This window comes from Botrytis cinerea, chromosome 11, assembly GCF_000143535.2.
Source record: "Botrytis cinerea B05.10 chromosome 11, complete sequence".
NCBI lineage: Eukaryota > Fungi > Ascomycota > Leotiomycetes > Helotiales > Sclerotiniaceae > Botrytis > Botrytis cinerea.
The window spans coordinates 2124256-2140548 of NC_037320.1; the positions used below are offsets into that span (position 1 = coordinate 2124256).

Below are 16293 nucleotides of genomic sequence, written 5' to 3' on the forward strand. Positions count from 1 at the left end.
CTGTAGAGCCCAAAGTTTAGAGTTTATCATATATCACAGCAATGCCTACACTATCTCAACCTCCCGGAACCAGAATTTCGTAAACGGAGTTAACTTTCATTGGATCGAAAAGCCCCCAGCTCCCCTCTTCCAATCTTCACACCCACCACCCCTCCTTTAACACCTATAACTTCTTCAATTCTTGCAAATTCAACTTTTTAACAACTTTTCCTTGATCCCCAAACCCACATCATCCTCCCTCGCAATTTTCAAAACCAACAAGTAAAAACTTAAAAAGTTAAAAAAGTTGATTTTTCGACAACTTCGTCTACAAACCCTCCCTGACTGAGCAAAACACCTTTTTCCTTTAAAAAGACTACTGGTGGACAAACAAAAGTTGAAATCAACTATTGAGATGTGCAACAATAACTTGTAAGAAGAAGGAATCACGAGACTCCGAATGGATGATTGTTATTCCGAAGTGGCTCGAGCTTTGTTGGGTGAGGACATGAAACACCCTTTTGATTCTTGTTTGTTTAACACAAGACATGAGATGACATAATGTGGTGTGGGAACACTACTTACTAGAAGTCTGATTGATTGTCTGATGGTAAGATTGAGTAACTTCTACACTTTGCAAATGGATCAGCTATACAATAGTTTGGTATATTGCGATACAAAGGTTTGTGGTCAAGCAGAAACAGGAAGGAGACATGGGAAGAAACTGACATTCGACTTTTGTGAAAGCAAAGGATCTTCCTTGAATATAATTTCATCTCACACAGAAGTTTCTGGTGCTGATGATTTGAGGGCAAAGAATAACTTCAAAAGCAATCGAACAAAAGCCCCCTCATGAATATACAATGACCATGGCGCGACGCATTGGAAAGAGAAACCTTCAAGAATTTCATAGTCCTAGGTTTATGAGCAATCATCTTTCCACCCCTTCAATTTTTCATTTCTCCACTTGACGAGGCTTTGTCAAAATCTTTTGCCAGGAAGGGGTGCTCACAATATGATGTCCAGGTGGAGTCATTCATGAGTAATTTTCATCACTTTGGATATCTTGCTATTTACTTATCAATCCTGTTTGTTCTTCTCCAAGAAGATTTCTGTCATTCTATCCAAGGCAAACACAAGCACCCTTGTCTTCCAGGTAGAAGAAAATAGCGAAGTTTAATTTTCCAACGATTTCAGAGTTGTTCAACAATGCCACAGAACTTAGAGGAAGTACTACTTCCTTGACTCAGCATACTTATGCTGATCACTTTACCGGAATCACGGCGGTAGATATGTTTGGGTTAAGACTATTGTAAAGGTTGGAAGCCCATCATCTTTGTGGAATTGTTAAAAGTCTGGCACAAATGGAAAGTCCTAGGCTTATAGGTAGTTCCTTTAGGGTATCTGCTACTCGTTTAGTATAACAGGATCAATTGCTTAGTAAATTTGAAGCACCTCGCTCTGTTACCATTCTACATACATTGATAAATGCCCGTGGGAAAGCTTGGAGGGGTCTTCCGTTAATGGCTTCATTGGACGCCTCATCAAAGCTCATACTATACTCATTTGTACTTGATATCAGTTGTCTTTGATTTAACATATGAATCCTATATAACCTAAAGGTCTCTCAGAAATCCAGTCGGTAAGCAAGCCTATCCATTTTTTTCTGGTTCCCTTGTTGAAATTAGAAAAGTTCCTTTCTTGTTTTATGTGTCTTGGTGTATAGGTACTGACCTCTCTCTTTTGCTAGCTTTGTTTGAATACATGCACTGTGTAATAGTGCATAAAGATATAAACAGTTATTCCTAACGGGGTGTCCATGAAATCAGGATAAACATTGGCGATTTAAGTCTGGTAGCTGTGGCCCAAGTCTAGGGGCTATATCCTGGTCACAATTTGGCTTGTTATCCCAATTGAGGCGTCCAGAAGCTTGACCAACAAGGTTTGTTTTTAACTCCTCCTGTGGACTTTCTATGTGGATCCTTGATCTTTTCACTTGACATTTTTATATGTTCTCTAACAATAAGCAGATACTCATAATCGGTTTCTTTTAACTCTTAGTACAAGAGACTTGGTGTTTTGTTCTCTTGCACAATAGACAATCCCGTCTTTCCCGGATTCTTGTGCCATAAATCTCCCGAGTCTCCGTCGTTTGTACAGGAGCCACAACTACCACGTCTTTCATTACGCGTCTCTACCACGGAATCGTTCCTCCAGTCTTCAAATTCAATCTCACTTCGGTTCTTACTTCTCATGCCCAGTAATCTCATGGCTACCAATCTATTAACCTCCAATGGGGGAGTAGAATTACCAGCAGATGTATGCTTGCGAATTATAGATCTAGTCATCCACGACGCGCCTAAGAACGTCGTTATATTAATCAAGCTTTCACGTGTCAGTTATATCCTCTCTCTTTATCTTCTCGTTTGAGCAGTACAGCAAGAGCCTATTCATTGCTATACTTGTGATTATTTGTCTAACCTCTTCCAGTCCTTCAAGAAGCTCATCCAAACATACGAACGAGCCCTAGCCAAAACCGCCATCAATCTCTACTCCAACACATACGTAAACCAAAACACCCACTTCATCATCCGCAATCAGCCAGCATCTAAGAACTTCACCCCCAAACTTTACATCAACCACACCTTCGCTCACCTCCTAGAAACCCAAACGCGCGCACGAATCATGCACGAAATAATCCACGACCCCTTTTCCCAATGCCATACCCCCACTATCTACTGGGCCGGTGGCGTAGGTTTCGATCCGCCTACCCTTGGTACCCCTCTAGCCGAGCTCGAAATCCGAAGACAGAAATTCAAAGAAGAAGCGCTAAGATTATTATACGAGCTTTTCGATATAACCCTAGATGTCAAAAATGAATGGCATGCTCGAACTCGTCAAATCGATTTTCTCTCCCGCCTTGGCACACCAGAATTAGCAGTTCTCTGTATCTTCATCCCTATCTTGGGATTTAATCTTCTTGAAAAAATGAAAGATGAGAGTGTCAATACAAAGAGAGCGGTCATAATTTTCCAGCATAATCTCATAAGATATGGACCGATAGTAGCTTGGTTGCAGATTTCTGCAGATACGAAGTGCAAAAGAATAGGACTTGGAGGAACGGTCAGATTGAACGAATGGTGGAAAGAGAGGCAAGCTGAGGGTGTGGAAAAGTTAAAGAAGTTTGAGCGAGGCAGGATGGGAGAAGCGAGAATGATACTAGTGCTTTGGAGGATTTTTCAAGGCAGAGAGAGCGTTGAAAAGATTTGGAGTCCGAGGAGTGGGGAGAGACTTTGGGAAATTGCTAAGGGGTTGGTGGAGGAGAGGATGAGGGGATATCTTGTTTGAAGGGGGGGTTTTATCTTGTTTGTTATGATTGGGGCTGGTTTATGGCTATATTAGGGACTGGGATTAGGAAGTGGGATCATAGTTGGGATTGGGATTGAGGTAATGTCTGTGTATACGAAGAATTCGGGGTTTTATTATGGTCTGGATTGTCTGATATAATTTGGGGTTATCTGAAATGAGTTGGGGACTATGTTTGGATTGCTAGATACTGAGACTGGCACATACAGGGGCTAATGTTGGTATTACAATTGTAAAAATGGATGTTAAACTGTCTGGGTTAAGCATTATGAGTTGGATTGGATTTTTAAAAAGGTGTTACGAGATTTTGTCAAATGAAGAGGGTTATATACGTTACTGTCGATGTTCAATGCGAGGTTATAGAGTGTAAAGGTCTAGGAAATGACAAGACTCCAAAACTTATAATCACATTGATCGAGATGACAACGGTGATTATGGGCACGAGGACCAAAGATTCACAACTTTCTCTCATGTTGATGGATGATAGTAGTCAATATTCATATAGTTGGTAGTTACAGATTATGCTATTCTCGTTCGATAAGAACGAGACGCTAATACTGACCGTGAAAGTAAAGGTCGTAATGGTTTTCTACTTTATTCTTCAATATACAAGATTACGTCTCATAAGATTGGGATGGCGATATTGATTGTTAGTCGAGGAGTTGGGTAGGTGATTAGAAATATCGATTTGATGAGATTGGTCGGTAAAGTTGTATTTAACAGAAGCATTTAAAGATATTCAATGAAGTGGTACTCATCTGAAGTCTATCAAGATCAGGCACGAGTTGAGAGACTTGGAAGTTCTCGTCTTGTGTTAGAATATTAGCATGATGTTGATAATTCACGGATGTCTAAAATTCTTTTGTATCATGCGACCTGTAGAGCATCTGATTGTACACGTCCCTTGCAAAACTGGATTACAAGATTTTCTCTAACGTTAGTGAAGACATGTCAATTATTGGCTTGGATAGATTTGGGGTGTCGTTCATAGCCTCGAGCGACAATCTCCAAGATTGTATTAACGGTTCTGAATATGTTAACCCTGAGAAATCATACAAATTGGTTAGTAGCTAGCTGAGATGAGCTTGAGGAAGCTCTTTCCAGTCTATCTTGCAGTGCAACGCTTGAGCAAAAATGGATGATGACCTTCGGGATTACTTTCAAGAAGGGCAACTCGCGCGGGACAAGACTGGGGGGGGGTGACGATATCGATAATTGAGGAACGAAAAAAAGTAAAGAGGAAAGAGAAGATTGTTGATGAACAGTATTGAAACGGCTTCTCTAATGGGAGATCAAAGATACGTGGCCTCGAAGAAGTTCCCTTGTTCACAGGAGCAATTCAACAACATAAGATTCGTTGTTAACACAAAGCATTGTTCATCAAGTTCAAAGGCAGTATCAGCAAAGGACATTACAAAGAGCCATGCCATCACAAAGAAAAATCACGGGAAAAGAGTTTGTAGGTTTTAATATTTAAAATTTCAAAAAAAGAGCGCAATCTACGCGAATCAAAGAACAAATGAAATCCTGTCGAGGAAGAAAGGGTACAATTGCATTAATCAGAAACAAAAGAAAATCAGCCGACAGGCAACTTGAGAGTCATACTCAAATCAATGAGAACCAGTCTCAAAGATTCAGCTTCTCAAAAATTCTTACTTACTGATTGATTCTCGGAGTCGAGAAAAGGGAGTTGGGCGAGATGAAGGCAGAGTGCTCACTGAGCTTGCATTACCTTCTTGCGTTCCAGCTCCGCTTCGATCTCCTTGAAAACATCGTCTGGGATTTCAGGAAAGTCAGTACCATAGAAGATAGAGAGCATCTCTTCTTCCTTTTCCTTGGCCCAAACGTTATGCATCAAATCAGGAATTGCGAGCTCATCATCCCATGAAGCATGAGCATTCTCAACCTCGCCTTTCCTCACCATGGAATACCATTTCTTCTGGCAAGCTTGAATGCTGTATTGGCGAATTGGCCAAGGATCGGATGCAAAGAGGTCGCCTCCTTCCAGGTGTCTGGCTTGTTCGATTTTCATGGTAACCGCAATGTATGTCCATTTGGAAGGGTTGTCTTCGAGGAAAAAATGACGAATCACTTGGGTGAGTTTAGCGAGTTCGCTCTCGTTGTAATATTGACGAGCTAGCATTTTTGCGGTGGTCGATGAAGTTGTTGATCTTTTGAGAGATTACTTGAAAATGTTATGTAGATGATTGTTTGAGATGTTGTGATGTGGATAGTTGTAATAAGAAGTTATTGCTGAAGAATAAGACTCTCTATCTCATCGAGAATCGCATCCATCTATAGATTTTTCGGAGATATTGTTCTGGTGCTGTTCCACCCACAACTTCATTTAGAGGTTCTTTGTGCCACGAAACAACGCTCGACTTCGAGATTGTTCAAAATTTTATCCGAATACCATTCAGATACTGAGATATGCAGCTTTGTTGTTGCAGTGTTTGGAAGTAAATAATCTTTAGTAGGCCAATTCAGATTTCCAATATCTTATATTTTATATTCTTTATAGTGTTATCATATGGGTGTCTAACACCAATCAATTTATAGTCCTTCATTATGCTCCTATTCCCACTTAGACGCCAAAACATAAACTACAACTTGCTCTTTTGAGCCTTGCTCTCCTCTCTAGCCGAAGATCCAGGGGAGTTTGCAGCGCCACCAGTCTGCGAACCTGTATTAGCCTTGATACTAGCCATACCCTGATCTAACATTTTTCCATCTCCACCGCTTGGACTGCCACTTACAGGCTTCATTAAAGCTCTTCCGTTGCTTAAGCAAACCTTTCCACCTTCTACTTTAGTGATGAATCTAATTTCTTCCCATCCTTCCTTAATTTCTCCAGTTTTCCAGATCTCGATGATCAATTTATCGCCCGGTTTGACTGGCGATGCGAATCGACATGAAAATTCTTTGATGTTTTTAGGATCACTACCACCAATAGCCTTCAAGAGCGCATGTGCAGTGAAGTTCCATGATGAAAGACCATGCATGATGGGCCCTCCGAATCCCATCTTTTGCCCTGGTTCAGGTGTTGCGTGTAAAGGATTGTAATCACCGTTCAATCTGCCATTTGACATTCATTAGCCGGGCACTCCGGACGGAATTACGAGATAGAATCATACCTATACAACAATGCACTCTCCTTTGTAGTCTGGTGTTCCATAACAGCATCAGGTTTCTTTCCTTCAGGTGGGGGGAAGTTCTGAGTCGCTGGGCCCTTAGGTCCATTCCAATTACCCTGACCAACAAAGAATGCACTCCCAACAGCCCTGGTATACACTTCTCCACTGTTCTTGTCCACAATATCCTGTTGTGTTTCAACAACCGTGCCGGATTTTCCTTTATCATACACGCCGATAACTTTAGAGCGTAATTCGAAGGTTTTGCCAGCGGATGTAGGTGGGAGTGGTTTGAGGAAAGTCATCGAGCGTCCACCATCAAGCACACGTCTGTAGTCAAACTTTGGCACACCGGGAATTGGGGTTGCGGAGGAGGCGGCATAGAAGTCAATTACTTCTTGGGTTGTACGTTTGAATGCTTGGGATATGTTAGCAGATTTGTAGAGTGAAAGGGGTAGGAGGCTTACGAAGAAGAACAGGATATGTTGGGAAGACGGCAAAGTTGGGATGCAATTCCTGGATCTTTGATTAAAATGCGCCATTTCCAATTGAGTATCAAATACATACGAATAAGAAGTGTAGCTCATCATTCGTACACCCAATGCTGTTAGCAAAGAGCAAAACATCTCTCTTCAACCAAGAAACCTCCTCTGCGGGATATTCGAAACCAGCTCCTGGACCAGACATCTTGATGATTATATGATATAATTTTGCTGTTGTTTTTCAAATTTGAAGTGATTCCTGAAAGTAGAGAATTGAATTGAATCGAATTGAAAGAAAGATATGTGATAAGAAAGAAAGAGAGGATCACCATTGACCAAGAGCTTTGAGCTACCCCGGAATTCCATTCACAATCCCCACACTTCGGCCATTCTCACATGCCGAGGTATCTTCGGAGAAGTGGTAAGCAACAGCCCAGATCCAACTACTAGACCACTCGAGTAGATACATATTGTTATTAGGATCCAAATTTTTACTCATAATGTTTCATATAAATCCAAAATAAAGTTCGAGACGAGTTGAAAAGGGAAGGAAAACATGGCATTGGACGCGTAGGCAGGGTCAAGACATAAGATAAAATGCACCTTCGGAGCAACTTTTGAACATCGAAGCATAAACAGTCATTGGATGAATGGTCTGTGGAGGATTTTTACTCATCAGATGTCGAAGTGATTTGGTGGAGTTCTAATATGTGAAATGATCACCATGAACAATTTTGGCACATGATACTACATCAAGATCTACTCAGGTTTACGTGATAGATTTATTCTATCTAAGCCTTATTAAAACCAACCATTTTTTTGTTAATATCGTCGTCGACATAAGAACTGTTCTCTTAGTATGAGCTTCAGACCTCTCAAACCTGTCTTATCTGCGCCAGTAAGCAAAACCACAAGCTCTAGAACCCAGGACATTTTCGGTCCATTCTCGCCCTGTAAATGTAACTCAATCCGAATAAAAGGCAATTACGCCGAGGCATCGATCATTCCCGCAATTAAAAAGCAAAAGAATCATTAGTTACGCCTTATTTCGCCTTATCTCAATCCCAAAACAAAAGGATCCCAGTAGGTTTTGTGGTATCACCCACTTAACTAACCGGTAGGAGCTCCATTTTGCCCTTGCCATCAGCAATCCACTCAGGTTCAATGAGTTTCTCTCGATCCGCATACAAGTATTTGTATGCCGTACGAATAGTTCCATCACTCACGCCAGCTACTTGGGATATCTCCTTTGCAGACTTTGGCTTTCCGAGGAGAGCTGATGCCATGTAGATGCAAGCGGCTGCAACTGACAAAGGCGATCTACCAGCGAGATCACCGACAGTAGAAACCTTTTCAGCGAGGCCTTGGGATATCTTGACGAACTGTTGGCTCTTAAGGCCAAGTTGACTGCAGTAACGAGTACAGAGGTCTTTGGCATTGGTTGACGTGGTTGTCTGATAACCATCTGGGGCCGCAAGAGCTTGAAGGCAATGTTAATATATACCAGTATAAGATCTTCAGCTTATACAACTTACCACCAGTAGCATCAGCAGTCGCCTTCTTGGCCGAACTGTCTGAAGCAAAGAATTTCTCAAGTGCTTTGAAAGTTCTACCAATATCCTTCTTCGAAACCTTCGTCAAAGCGTAGATTTCACGGAAGGTTCTGGGAACACCGCACTGACGGCAAGCGATGAAGATACAGCCAGCAATGATGGCTTCTTGGGATTTACCTTTGAAGGCTTTGGCGTCATCGACAAGTTTGAAAAGGTGCTTCGCAGTATCGGAAACGTTCTTTGGAATGTTGACAGCATCACAGTGGGCACCGATTTCCTTGTAGGCTGCGAGTAAAGCCTTTGTTGATTTGTCTGTACCTTGTTTGCCTTGGGCGCGGTAAAGCTCACGACTGCGTACGCTGCTGTCGCCAAAAGCGATTGTAGTAGAGAGTTGAGAACCGTTCAAGAGGGGATTAGCAGCGTCACCAACACGAGATGGGTCGTCATTTCCCTGGTCATCATTGGAGAATGTACGCCATTCAGAGCGGGTATCGACAATTCGATCACCAATAACTACACCACATGTATCGCAGACCAAATCTCCAGAGGAAAACTCTTCGACGAGATTAGGTGGAATCTCCTTGCAGTCCTTGCACATAACCGTTACGTTCAAATTCTGACTCCATTCTAAATTCTTGTCCAATGGCGGTTGAGCCATCATCTTTGGTTTGTAAGGTTTTGGGCGATAAATATTATCAAGCTTGTCGAAGACTGGACGTCTCTTTGGCTTGCGGCGAACTTGTGTTCTTTTCTTCGTGACAGCTAGACGGGTTCTGATATCCCCCGTAGGTTTATCGCAAAGGATTGTAGTTGAAAGCTTGATAAAAAGCGGAGAATGCAGTTTGGCGGTATTGTGGGGGAATTAGATTGAGTTAATAAATCAGGATGAGTACGATAACAGGGAAATTAGTCCCTTGATCTATGATTCAGACTCAGTTCTGCGGTCGATGAAGATTCGAGAAAGAGTGAATGTGTTTTGTATTGGGGGTCGATTCGTAGAATAGATAGAAAGTGGTTTGGTAAATATGATTGCGGCCGTAGTTGAAAGATTGATTTGCAAAAAAGAAACGACTGAGATGTAATTCGTTTATACAAAGTCTAGAAAGACTTTGTCAAGAACTCGACTATCTAAATATGCGACCGTCGTCGACTTGAGCTTCGAGTCGATTAAATTAAGTGCCGTAAGGTAGAAGAGAGTGGGTGGGAGAGTGCGCTTGCTGCTTTCGTCGATGAATTTGAAGATTTTCGCAGAACAAATGACCAATAAAGGCGTCCGTGAATGATGTATCAAAATCGTTGTTGGGAAGTTGTCAAAATTATCGTCGTAAAGATGACCCGCAACTTTGTGATTGTTCGAGAACGATAATGTCACAGTCTTCTGTTGATGTGCGAGCGAGCGGTGGTGGTTGTCGGAAAGGTTGTCGGTGAGGTAGAAGTAGGCAGAGAAGATTTCGTACAAAGACGAGGAATGCCAGCCGCATTCGAACTAAAAGTTCTAAATTTGTAATCTGATCACGTGAAAACAACTCACTCTTTTTTGGTGACAGCCTCGAGCCGCGCCTTCTTTTGGTTGCCTTACAGTATTAAGCTCGCTAATACGTCGCGCCGAAGCTCCAGGTCAGTTTGGAAGCTCTTAGATATTGAAACAACATTTGAAAGTCAATACATTTACTACTATTCCATCCCATCGCAGCCACTTTGAAACCCAACTTCATACGCTTTTCTCGAACCTTTCAATCACAACTTCAACTTTAAAATGTCTACATTAGAAGATCTCGATGATCTCGAGAGGGAGCAAAAGGAAGAGAAGAAGGACGATGGCGACAAGGACAAGAAGCCAACCCAAACTAATGATGCCGATGCTGAAATGAAAGATGCTGAATCTGAAAAGGAAGAGGACCCTATAGATGAGGAGATCTATAGCTTAGGCACACAAGATATTCTCACGAGGAAACGACTTTTAGAGAATGATTCTCGAATCATGAAGAGCGAGTTTCAACGTTTATCACATGAGAAGGCTGCAATGGGCGAGAAGATCAAGGACAACCTTGAAAAGATCGAAAATAACAGGTAGGTACAGCTATGATAATCGGCAGATTGCTGTCACAGCTTAGCCAGTTCACTGACATTGTGCAGACAACTACCATACCTTGTTGGAAACGTTGTTGAGTTACTCGATCTCGACCCAACAGCTGAGTCTGCTGAAGAAGGCGCAAATATCGATCTCGATGCTACCAGAGTCGGAAAATCTGCAGTTATTAAAACCTCTACTCGACAAACCATATTCCTTCCATTAATTGGTCTGGTTGACCCAGATGAGTTGAAGCCAGGTGATTTGATTGGTGTCAACAAGGATTCATATCTCGTACTCGATACATTACCTGCGGAATATGATAGCAGAGTCAAGGCAATGGAAGTCGACGAGAAACCTACGGAAAAATACACAGATGTGGGAGGGTTGGACAAACAGATTGAGGAATTGGTTGAAGCAATTGTATGGCCAATGAAGGAGGCCGATCGTTTCAAGAAGATTGGTATCAAGGCGCCCAAAGGTTTGTTTCATATATTGTCTGCGTACAACCAGACGTGCTGACATTTTCAGGTGCTCTTATGTATGGTCCTCCTGGTACTGGAAAAACACTCCTCGCGAGAGCTTGCGCCGCGCAAACAGATGCAACCTTCCTCAAACTCGCTGGCCCTCAACTCGTACAAATGTTCATTGGTGACGGTGCCAAGTTAGTACGAGATTGTTTTGCATTAGCTAAGGAAAAGGCACCAGCAATCATCTTCATCGACGAACTGGATGCTGTTGGTACAAAACGTTTCGATAGTGAGAAGAGCGGAGACCGTGAAGTGCAAAGAACTATGTTGGAGCTACTAAATCAACTTGATGGATTTGCCTCGGATGATCGTATTAAGGTGTTGGCAGCAACCAACAGAGTTGATGTTCTTGATCCTGCTTTACTTCGTTCTGGTCGTCTCGATAGAAAGATTGAGTTCCCTCTACCAAACGAAGAAGCTCGTGCCCAAATTTTGAAGATTCACAGCCGTAAAATGACTGTTGATGATGCCGTCAACTGGCCCGAATTGGCACGAAGTACAGATGAGTTTGGTGGGGCCCAGTTGAAGGCGGTATGTGTGGAAGCTGGTATGATTGCACTTAGAATGGGAAAGAACAAGATCAGCCACGAACATTATGTCGATGCCATTGCGGAGGTCCAAGCTAAGAAGAAGGGTATGTTTTCAATGACTCTATTCCACTTTTACTACAATACTAACTCATTGCAGACACTGTCAATTTCTACGCATAGTGTGACTCTTTGGCGGCGTTTGGCATAGCTTGCACGGCAAGACTTGTAATCATAGACAAATCATGATATTTTAAATATGACCAAACGAATCTCCAGGAGACATCGAGTATTGCCTCGTGATTGATGAGAGCCGATAGTAATATATTAATGAAGAAGGTCAACCATGTATCTTCCAGCACATAGTAAAATGAATGATCCTCGCCCATCTTTGATATGTGTGAAAATGTAAATTCCAGCATATCTTCTATCTAAATAGACACCCTACATTGGAGCGGATTCCAAGTAGGTCTTTGCTCTGAATATAACACCGGATGTGCACAAGTGTGAGGGAGAAAGACCCAAACCACACCGGAACGCTGCATGTGCTATTTGAAGAAGTTCGCGAATGTTGACAGTTAGATCCTTCTTATCCAGCATCCAGAGAAGCACCAACTTCATTCTGGAATCTGGATTCATGCACTTCAATTGCTGTCTTCATTTCTAGACTAGTTCAGTGGTAACGGCATCGAAAATTAACGATTTCATTACAAGTTAACATTTTTTTTTAGAAATAATCTACACACTTTCCGTCTCCCAAAGCCTCAAAATCACAGAAGTCTCATACGCTACTTTTCGAACTGAACCTTGACTGATTGGGATAGTTCTTCTTTCTTCAAAAGTTCCTCCCACATGAGACTCAAGACTCAGCTCACCGCAGACAATGACTGATTGGGATAGTTCTTCTTTCTTCAAAAGTTCCTCCCACATGAGACTCAAGACTCAGCTCACCGCAGACAATGACTGCTCAGATGTGTTGATGGCGTTTAGACAGTTATGATTCATGCTCCTCGTCATCCTGAAGTGCATAGCCTGGTAGATTCAAATGGCTTTTTCATCGTCAGTCTTATCGTCAACATAATAACGGCTCGGGTGTTCTATCCCAAAATACGTAGGCACAGAGACACGACAAGTCTCTGTTCCATCACAAGAGACTCGTAAAGCCTCTGCCATAAGATTTAAAATCTTTCTTGGAACTTTGTTTTTCTGTTCGTCAGTCCAATGACAATAATTGGAGCGCGATACCATGTAGCTCCCCAAGAGACTATACACATTGTTGTCATCTTCAACCACAGTTCCACATGCGATGTTCAATGCAGTGACCATTCCGTCAACGTCAAATACAGATCCATATCCCCCACGGCTGAGAGAACGGTATATGCGAGCAATGGCGATATTTTGGACCCGCGGAATCAAGAGGTAGTGAGCCAAAAACCAAATGTGTGTCAGTGTAGGAATATTTAGATGTTCGACGTTTGTTTTATCGGATACTGGGATAAAGATTGAGCCGGTATTCATGTATTGAACAATATGACGAAATATCTTGGGGCAGATATTTGGAAGTTCGATGACCTGACTATCTTCTCTTGGAAATTCCAAAGATGTACGGACTAGATGATTGTCAGCTCCAAATTCAAAGTGATCTCGTGAAAATGAAGGAACTTACAATAGGGTGAGTGGTAGGCAAGACGAATTTTGGAGACATTGAAGTGCTGGAGGTTTGGTTCGGTGCCGACTTTGATGCGAATGAACTCGTCTTCTCTACATTGCACAGTGGTCAGCACTAGTGTTGTTTAAAAAAAAGCATATCTGGCACACAAACTGATGCTACAAAATGTGTAGGTATATTTTCTGGCCACTTACGAGTAATCGAGAATAGGTCTCTTAGGCCAATGTTTCTTAGAAGGTGTAGTCATGTTTGCATGATAATCTGTGCATGTAGTTGAGTACTGAATATGCAGGTGAAAAGTAGCGGGTGGCCAGAAGAATTTATGTCTTCGATGCAGTTGGCAAAGAGAGAAATTGGTTTGTATGGTCCAATTGGGTTCGACTTTTCGCTGCAGAGCTTGCTCTCTTAATATTTTATTGAGATTATTAATCTCTTTGAGATCATCGATTCACTCATATCATTAAGTGAATTTGCTTTCTTGAGGATATTGATCTTTAAGCCGCTGTGGGCGTTGGATTGTAGAAACTAGCCACCAGTCAATCATGGTACAATATCTTTGAGCGGGCTCATAATCAAGACAAAGTAGAGATTCATGAAGAGATATATCAAGAACGTGGTGTCCATATGTTATGATGCCCTTGTATGAGCATTCTTCTGATGAACACCCGCTCACAGAAGGTAGAACGAGAAGCCCTGCATCCTCGCCAACCTGGCGTTAATCAATGATGAATCTTCCCTCTACCTCCACCAATTAGGAACCTAAAATTCCGATGTTGACTTCTAGTTTAGAGAGATAATACCCGAATTGGCATTCTCTTTGATAAATCTATGTTGAAATCAAAGGGCTCGTCCAACCCGTCCTCGGCATTTCCGCCATCAATCTCATTAGCCACAAGAAAGCATCCAAATGTAATATTTGCGAGCCCATTGTGCTTCTAGAAGCTAACCAAGTGAGTAAAAATCTTGTAAATGGTTTGCACGAAAGATTGTTGTGTTTGTCCTTGGAAGGACGTTGTCGAGCGATATAGTTGAAGAATTATGAGGGGACGCCGATCTCGACTTTGGTTTTTGAACGGAAATTGAAATTCAGATATACACCGAAAGAATGCTAGTATTCAAATAGCTCGTGTTCACTGTTTCTAGGCTCTGGTAATTGGCCAATAATATTCACCCCAAGAAGATGATTTGCTTGTATTTCATCACTAGCCCGAAGCTCAATCCTCATGAGGAGTTCACTCCGTGTGGAATGCTCAATCTGTTCAAGAGAAGGGATCGAAATGTCATCTATAAACTTTATCCTAAATGACAATGCTTCCCTTTAGATGTCGCAAACATTGCACAACCAGAACCACCTGATACCCAGCCTCGGCTTCCTCTGCAATTGACTTACTTCCTTAGGACTTCTCCAGCTGCTGCTGGCATAATTGCACCTGGCTCGGGTTTGTTTTTGCTTTTGAAGTCATCCGACATCTGTTCAAATGTGACCCATTCGACTCCTTCGTGCTTGTTGATATGGTCAATGATTCTGTGTTTTGTTAGTAGGCTTCCGGAACCATGATATACGATAAGTTGACGAGATTAAGATGCTCGAAAATGGCACGATTCCTAGATGTCATAAAGAGAGGCCATTACATACCTTTGTTGCATCTTTAATGCATGCGGTCTTCCTGAGACATCGGGATGAATAGTCATAGGAAACACGAATTCATCATAATTCTCGTAAAAATAGTCAAAGTGATCTAGCCACATCTGTTCCACTACTTTCGGGTCCACCCATCCGTGGCTATTTGGTGATTTCTTGATGAACATCATAGGAGGTAGGTCATCGATGTACCATGAAGCTGGAATTTCAACCATACCAGACGGTACACCTTTGACAAGTGGTTTCATCCACTCTTCTGCCTTCTTACTATAATCAATCTTTGTCCAAGTATCTCCGAGTCTCAACCAATACATTTGACAATCATCATGGCTCATACTATGATCATACTCTATTCCATAGCTCAATAGAAGTTCGGCTCCTTCTTTACTTGTTTCCCACCAAGGAGCCACGCTTCCCCTTGGTGGTTTGCCACAAAAATCTGTCAACAATCTATATGTTTTATCAAGAACGTCTCGTTGCTGTTCAAGTGTCATATCAACAGGGTTTTCGTGGGAGTAACCATGAAGGCCAATCTCATGCCCCGCATCACGAACCATTGCACATTCCTCAGGGAAGGTCTCGAGGGAATGACCTGGTATAAACCAGGTCGCCTTCATGTTGTTTTTCTCAAAGAGTTTGAGAAGACGACGAACACCGAGTGTACCAGCGAACAGTCCTGGTTATTGTAAGTTTAATGATGGTCCAAAGGTTTAAAGAAGAATGAAAACGAGACGTTCACTTGAAAATCAGAGCTTTTGTGCAACATCTGAATGCTCTATCCTTGGAGTGAAGAGTCATATATTAGGAGCCTGATGCCGAGAAGAGGAATGTAGCATTGTTATTGATTTGAGTAACAGACCTCTACTAATGTCTGATGTCGAGTCTTCGCCACCATATGAACCTAACCATCCGGCTACGGCATCAATATCGACTCCATAGCCGCAGAGCACGCGTTTCTTGACTGTCTTATTCATCTCTGTGTTTGAGGAGGGAGGAGAAGGAGAAGAAGACATAATAGAGCTCGGGAAAGTATATAGTAGTGTGAGTAGTAAAGATACACAAGCTACGAGAGTTGCACTGCCTGCTGCTTTGCACTTCGTTGTTTATTAGCTAGTACCTTGACCACGGTAGAAGTCACTCTAGCATTCTGAAGTGTGGGGAAAGCTTCAATTGCCGCCTTCATTGGGAACATTCTGATAAGAGCTTCAACGTTTCGATTAATAAGAGGAATTGATTGCTAGGTACTTTATCCGAAAAGAGGAGGGAAAAATCCGAAAGCGTCCATTGATATCAAGTCACATGATCTTATGTTCCCGCGAGACAACTCCATTGAGAAAATACCC

The 16293-nt window shown here is 42.1% G+C and overlaps 7 protein-coding genes across 9 annotated transcripts; 2 read left to right on the forward strand and 5 right to left on the reverse strand.

Moving 5' to 3' along the window:
- The first annotated feature begins 1737 nt into the window (after nucleotides 1-1737).
- Nucleotides 1738-3862, forward strand: BCIN_11g05980 (hypothetical protein). 2 transcript variants are annotated; one of them, XM_024696105.1, is made up of 3 exons: nucleotides 1738-1921; nucleotides 2007-2373; nucleotides 2470-3862. In XM_024696105.1, the coding sequence occupies exons 2-3, from the start codon at nucleotides 2233-2235 to the stop codon at nucleotides 3325-3327; spliced, it is 999 nt and encodes a 332-aa protein (XP_024551908.1). In that variant the 5' UTR covers nucleotides 1738-1921; nucleotides 2007-2232; the 3' UTR covers nucleotides 3328-3862. The 2 variants fall into 2 exon arrangements, with proteins under 2 accessions (XP_024551908.1, XP_024551909.1); XM_024696104.1 differs by having other exon boundaries at nucleotides 1738-2373.
- A 1143-nt stretch (nucleotides 3863-5005) lies between these two features.
- On the reverse strand, nucleotides 5006-5531 carry BCIN_11g05990 (hypothetical protein). Its single transcript, XM_001546577.2, has one exon. The coding sequence runs from the start codon at nucleotides 5486-5488 to the stop codon at nucleotides 5060-5062; it is 429 nt and encodes a 142-aa protein (XP_001546627.1). The 5' UTR covers nucleotides 5489-5531; the 3' UTR covers nucleotides 5006-5059.
- Nucleotides 5532-5799: 268 nt separating this feature from the next.
- BCIN_11g06000 (hypothetical protein) lies at nucleotides 5800-7243 on the reverse strand. Of its 2 annotated transcripts, XM_024696106.1 has the most exons (5): nucleotides 7044-7243; nucleotides 6944-6992; nucleotides 6480-6894; nucleotides 6102-6420; nucleotides 5800-6020 (listed from the first exon to the last, which is right to left on the reverse strand). In XM_024696106.1, the coding sequence occupies exons 1-5, from the start codon at nucleotides 7161-7163 to the stop codon at nucleotides 5949-5951; spliced, it is 975 nt and encodes a 324-aa protein (XP_024551910.1). In that variant the 5' UTR covers nucleotides 7164-7243; the 3' UTR covers nucleotides 5800-5948. The 2 variants fall into 2 exon arrangements, with proteins under 2 accessions (XP_024551910.1, XP_024551911.1); XM_024696107.1 differs by having other exon boundaries at nucleotides 5800-6420.
- A 488-nt stretch (nucleotides 7244-7731) lies between these two features.
- Nucleotides 7732-9952, reverse strand: Bcsua7. Its single transcript, XM_024696108.1, has 2 exons — nucleotides 8494-9952; nucleotides 7732-8438 (listed from the first exon to the last, which is right to left on the reverse strand). The coding sequence occupies exons 1-2, from the start codon at nucleotides 9170-9172 to the stop codon at nucleotides 8065-8067; spliced, it is 1053 nt and encodes a 350-aa protein (XP_024551912.1). The 5' UTR covers nucleotides 9173-9952; the 3' UTR covers nucleotides 7732-8064.
- Nucleotides 9953-10079: 127 nt separating this feature from the next.
- Nucleotides 10080-12027, forward strand: Bcrpt5. Its single transcript, XM_001546580.2, has 4 exons — nucleotides 10080-10581; nucleotides 10648-11063; nucleotides 11114-11746; nucleotides 11800-12027. The coding sequence occupies exons 1-4, from the start codon at nucleotides 10268-10270 to the stop codon at nucleotides 11820-11822; spliced, it is 1386 nt and encodes a 461-aa protein (XP_001546630.1). The 5' UTR covers nucleotides 10080-10267; the 3' UTR covers nucleotides 11823-12027.
- A 289-nt stretch (nucleotides 12028-12316) lies between these two features.
- On the reverse strand, nucleotides 12317-13979 carry BCIN_11g06030 (hypothetical protein). The gene is made up of 3 exons (XM_001546581.2): nucleotides 13503-13979; nucleotides 13306-13400; nucleotides 12317-13249 (listed from the first exon to the last, which is right to left on the reverse strand). The coding sequence occupies exons 1-3, from the start codon at nucleotides 13553-13555 to the stop codon at nucleotides 12681-12683; spliced, it is 717 nt and encodes a 238-aa protein (XP_001546631.1). The 5' UTR covers nucleotides 13556-13979; the 3' UTR covers nucleotides 12317-12680.
- A 483-nt stretch (nucleotides 13980-14462) lies between these two features.
- On the reverse strand, nucleotides 14463-16165 carry BCIN_11g06040 (hypothetical protein). The gene is made up of 3 exons (XM_001546582.2): nucleotides 15810-16165; nucleotides 14945-15626; nucleotides 14463-14833 (listed from the first exon to the last, which is right to left on the reverse strand). The coding sequence occupies exons 1-3, from the start codon at nucleotides 15961-15963 to the stop codon at nucleotides 14695-14697; spliced, it is 975 nt and encodes a 324-aa protein (XP_001546632.1). The 5' UTR covers nucleotides 15964-16165; the 3' UTR covers nucleotides 14463-14694.
- Nucleotides 16166-16293: the final 128 nt, after the last annotated feature.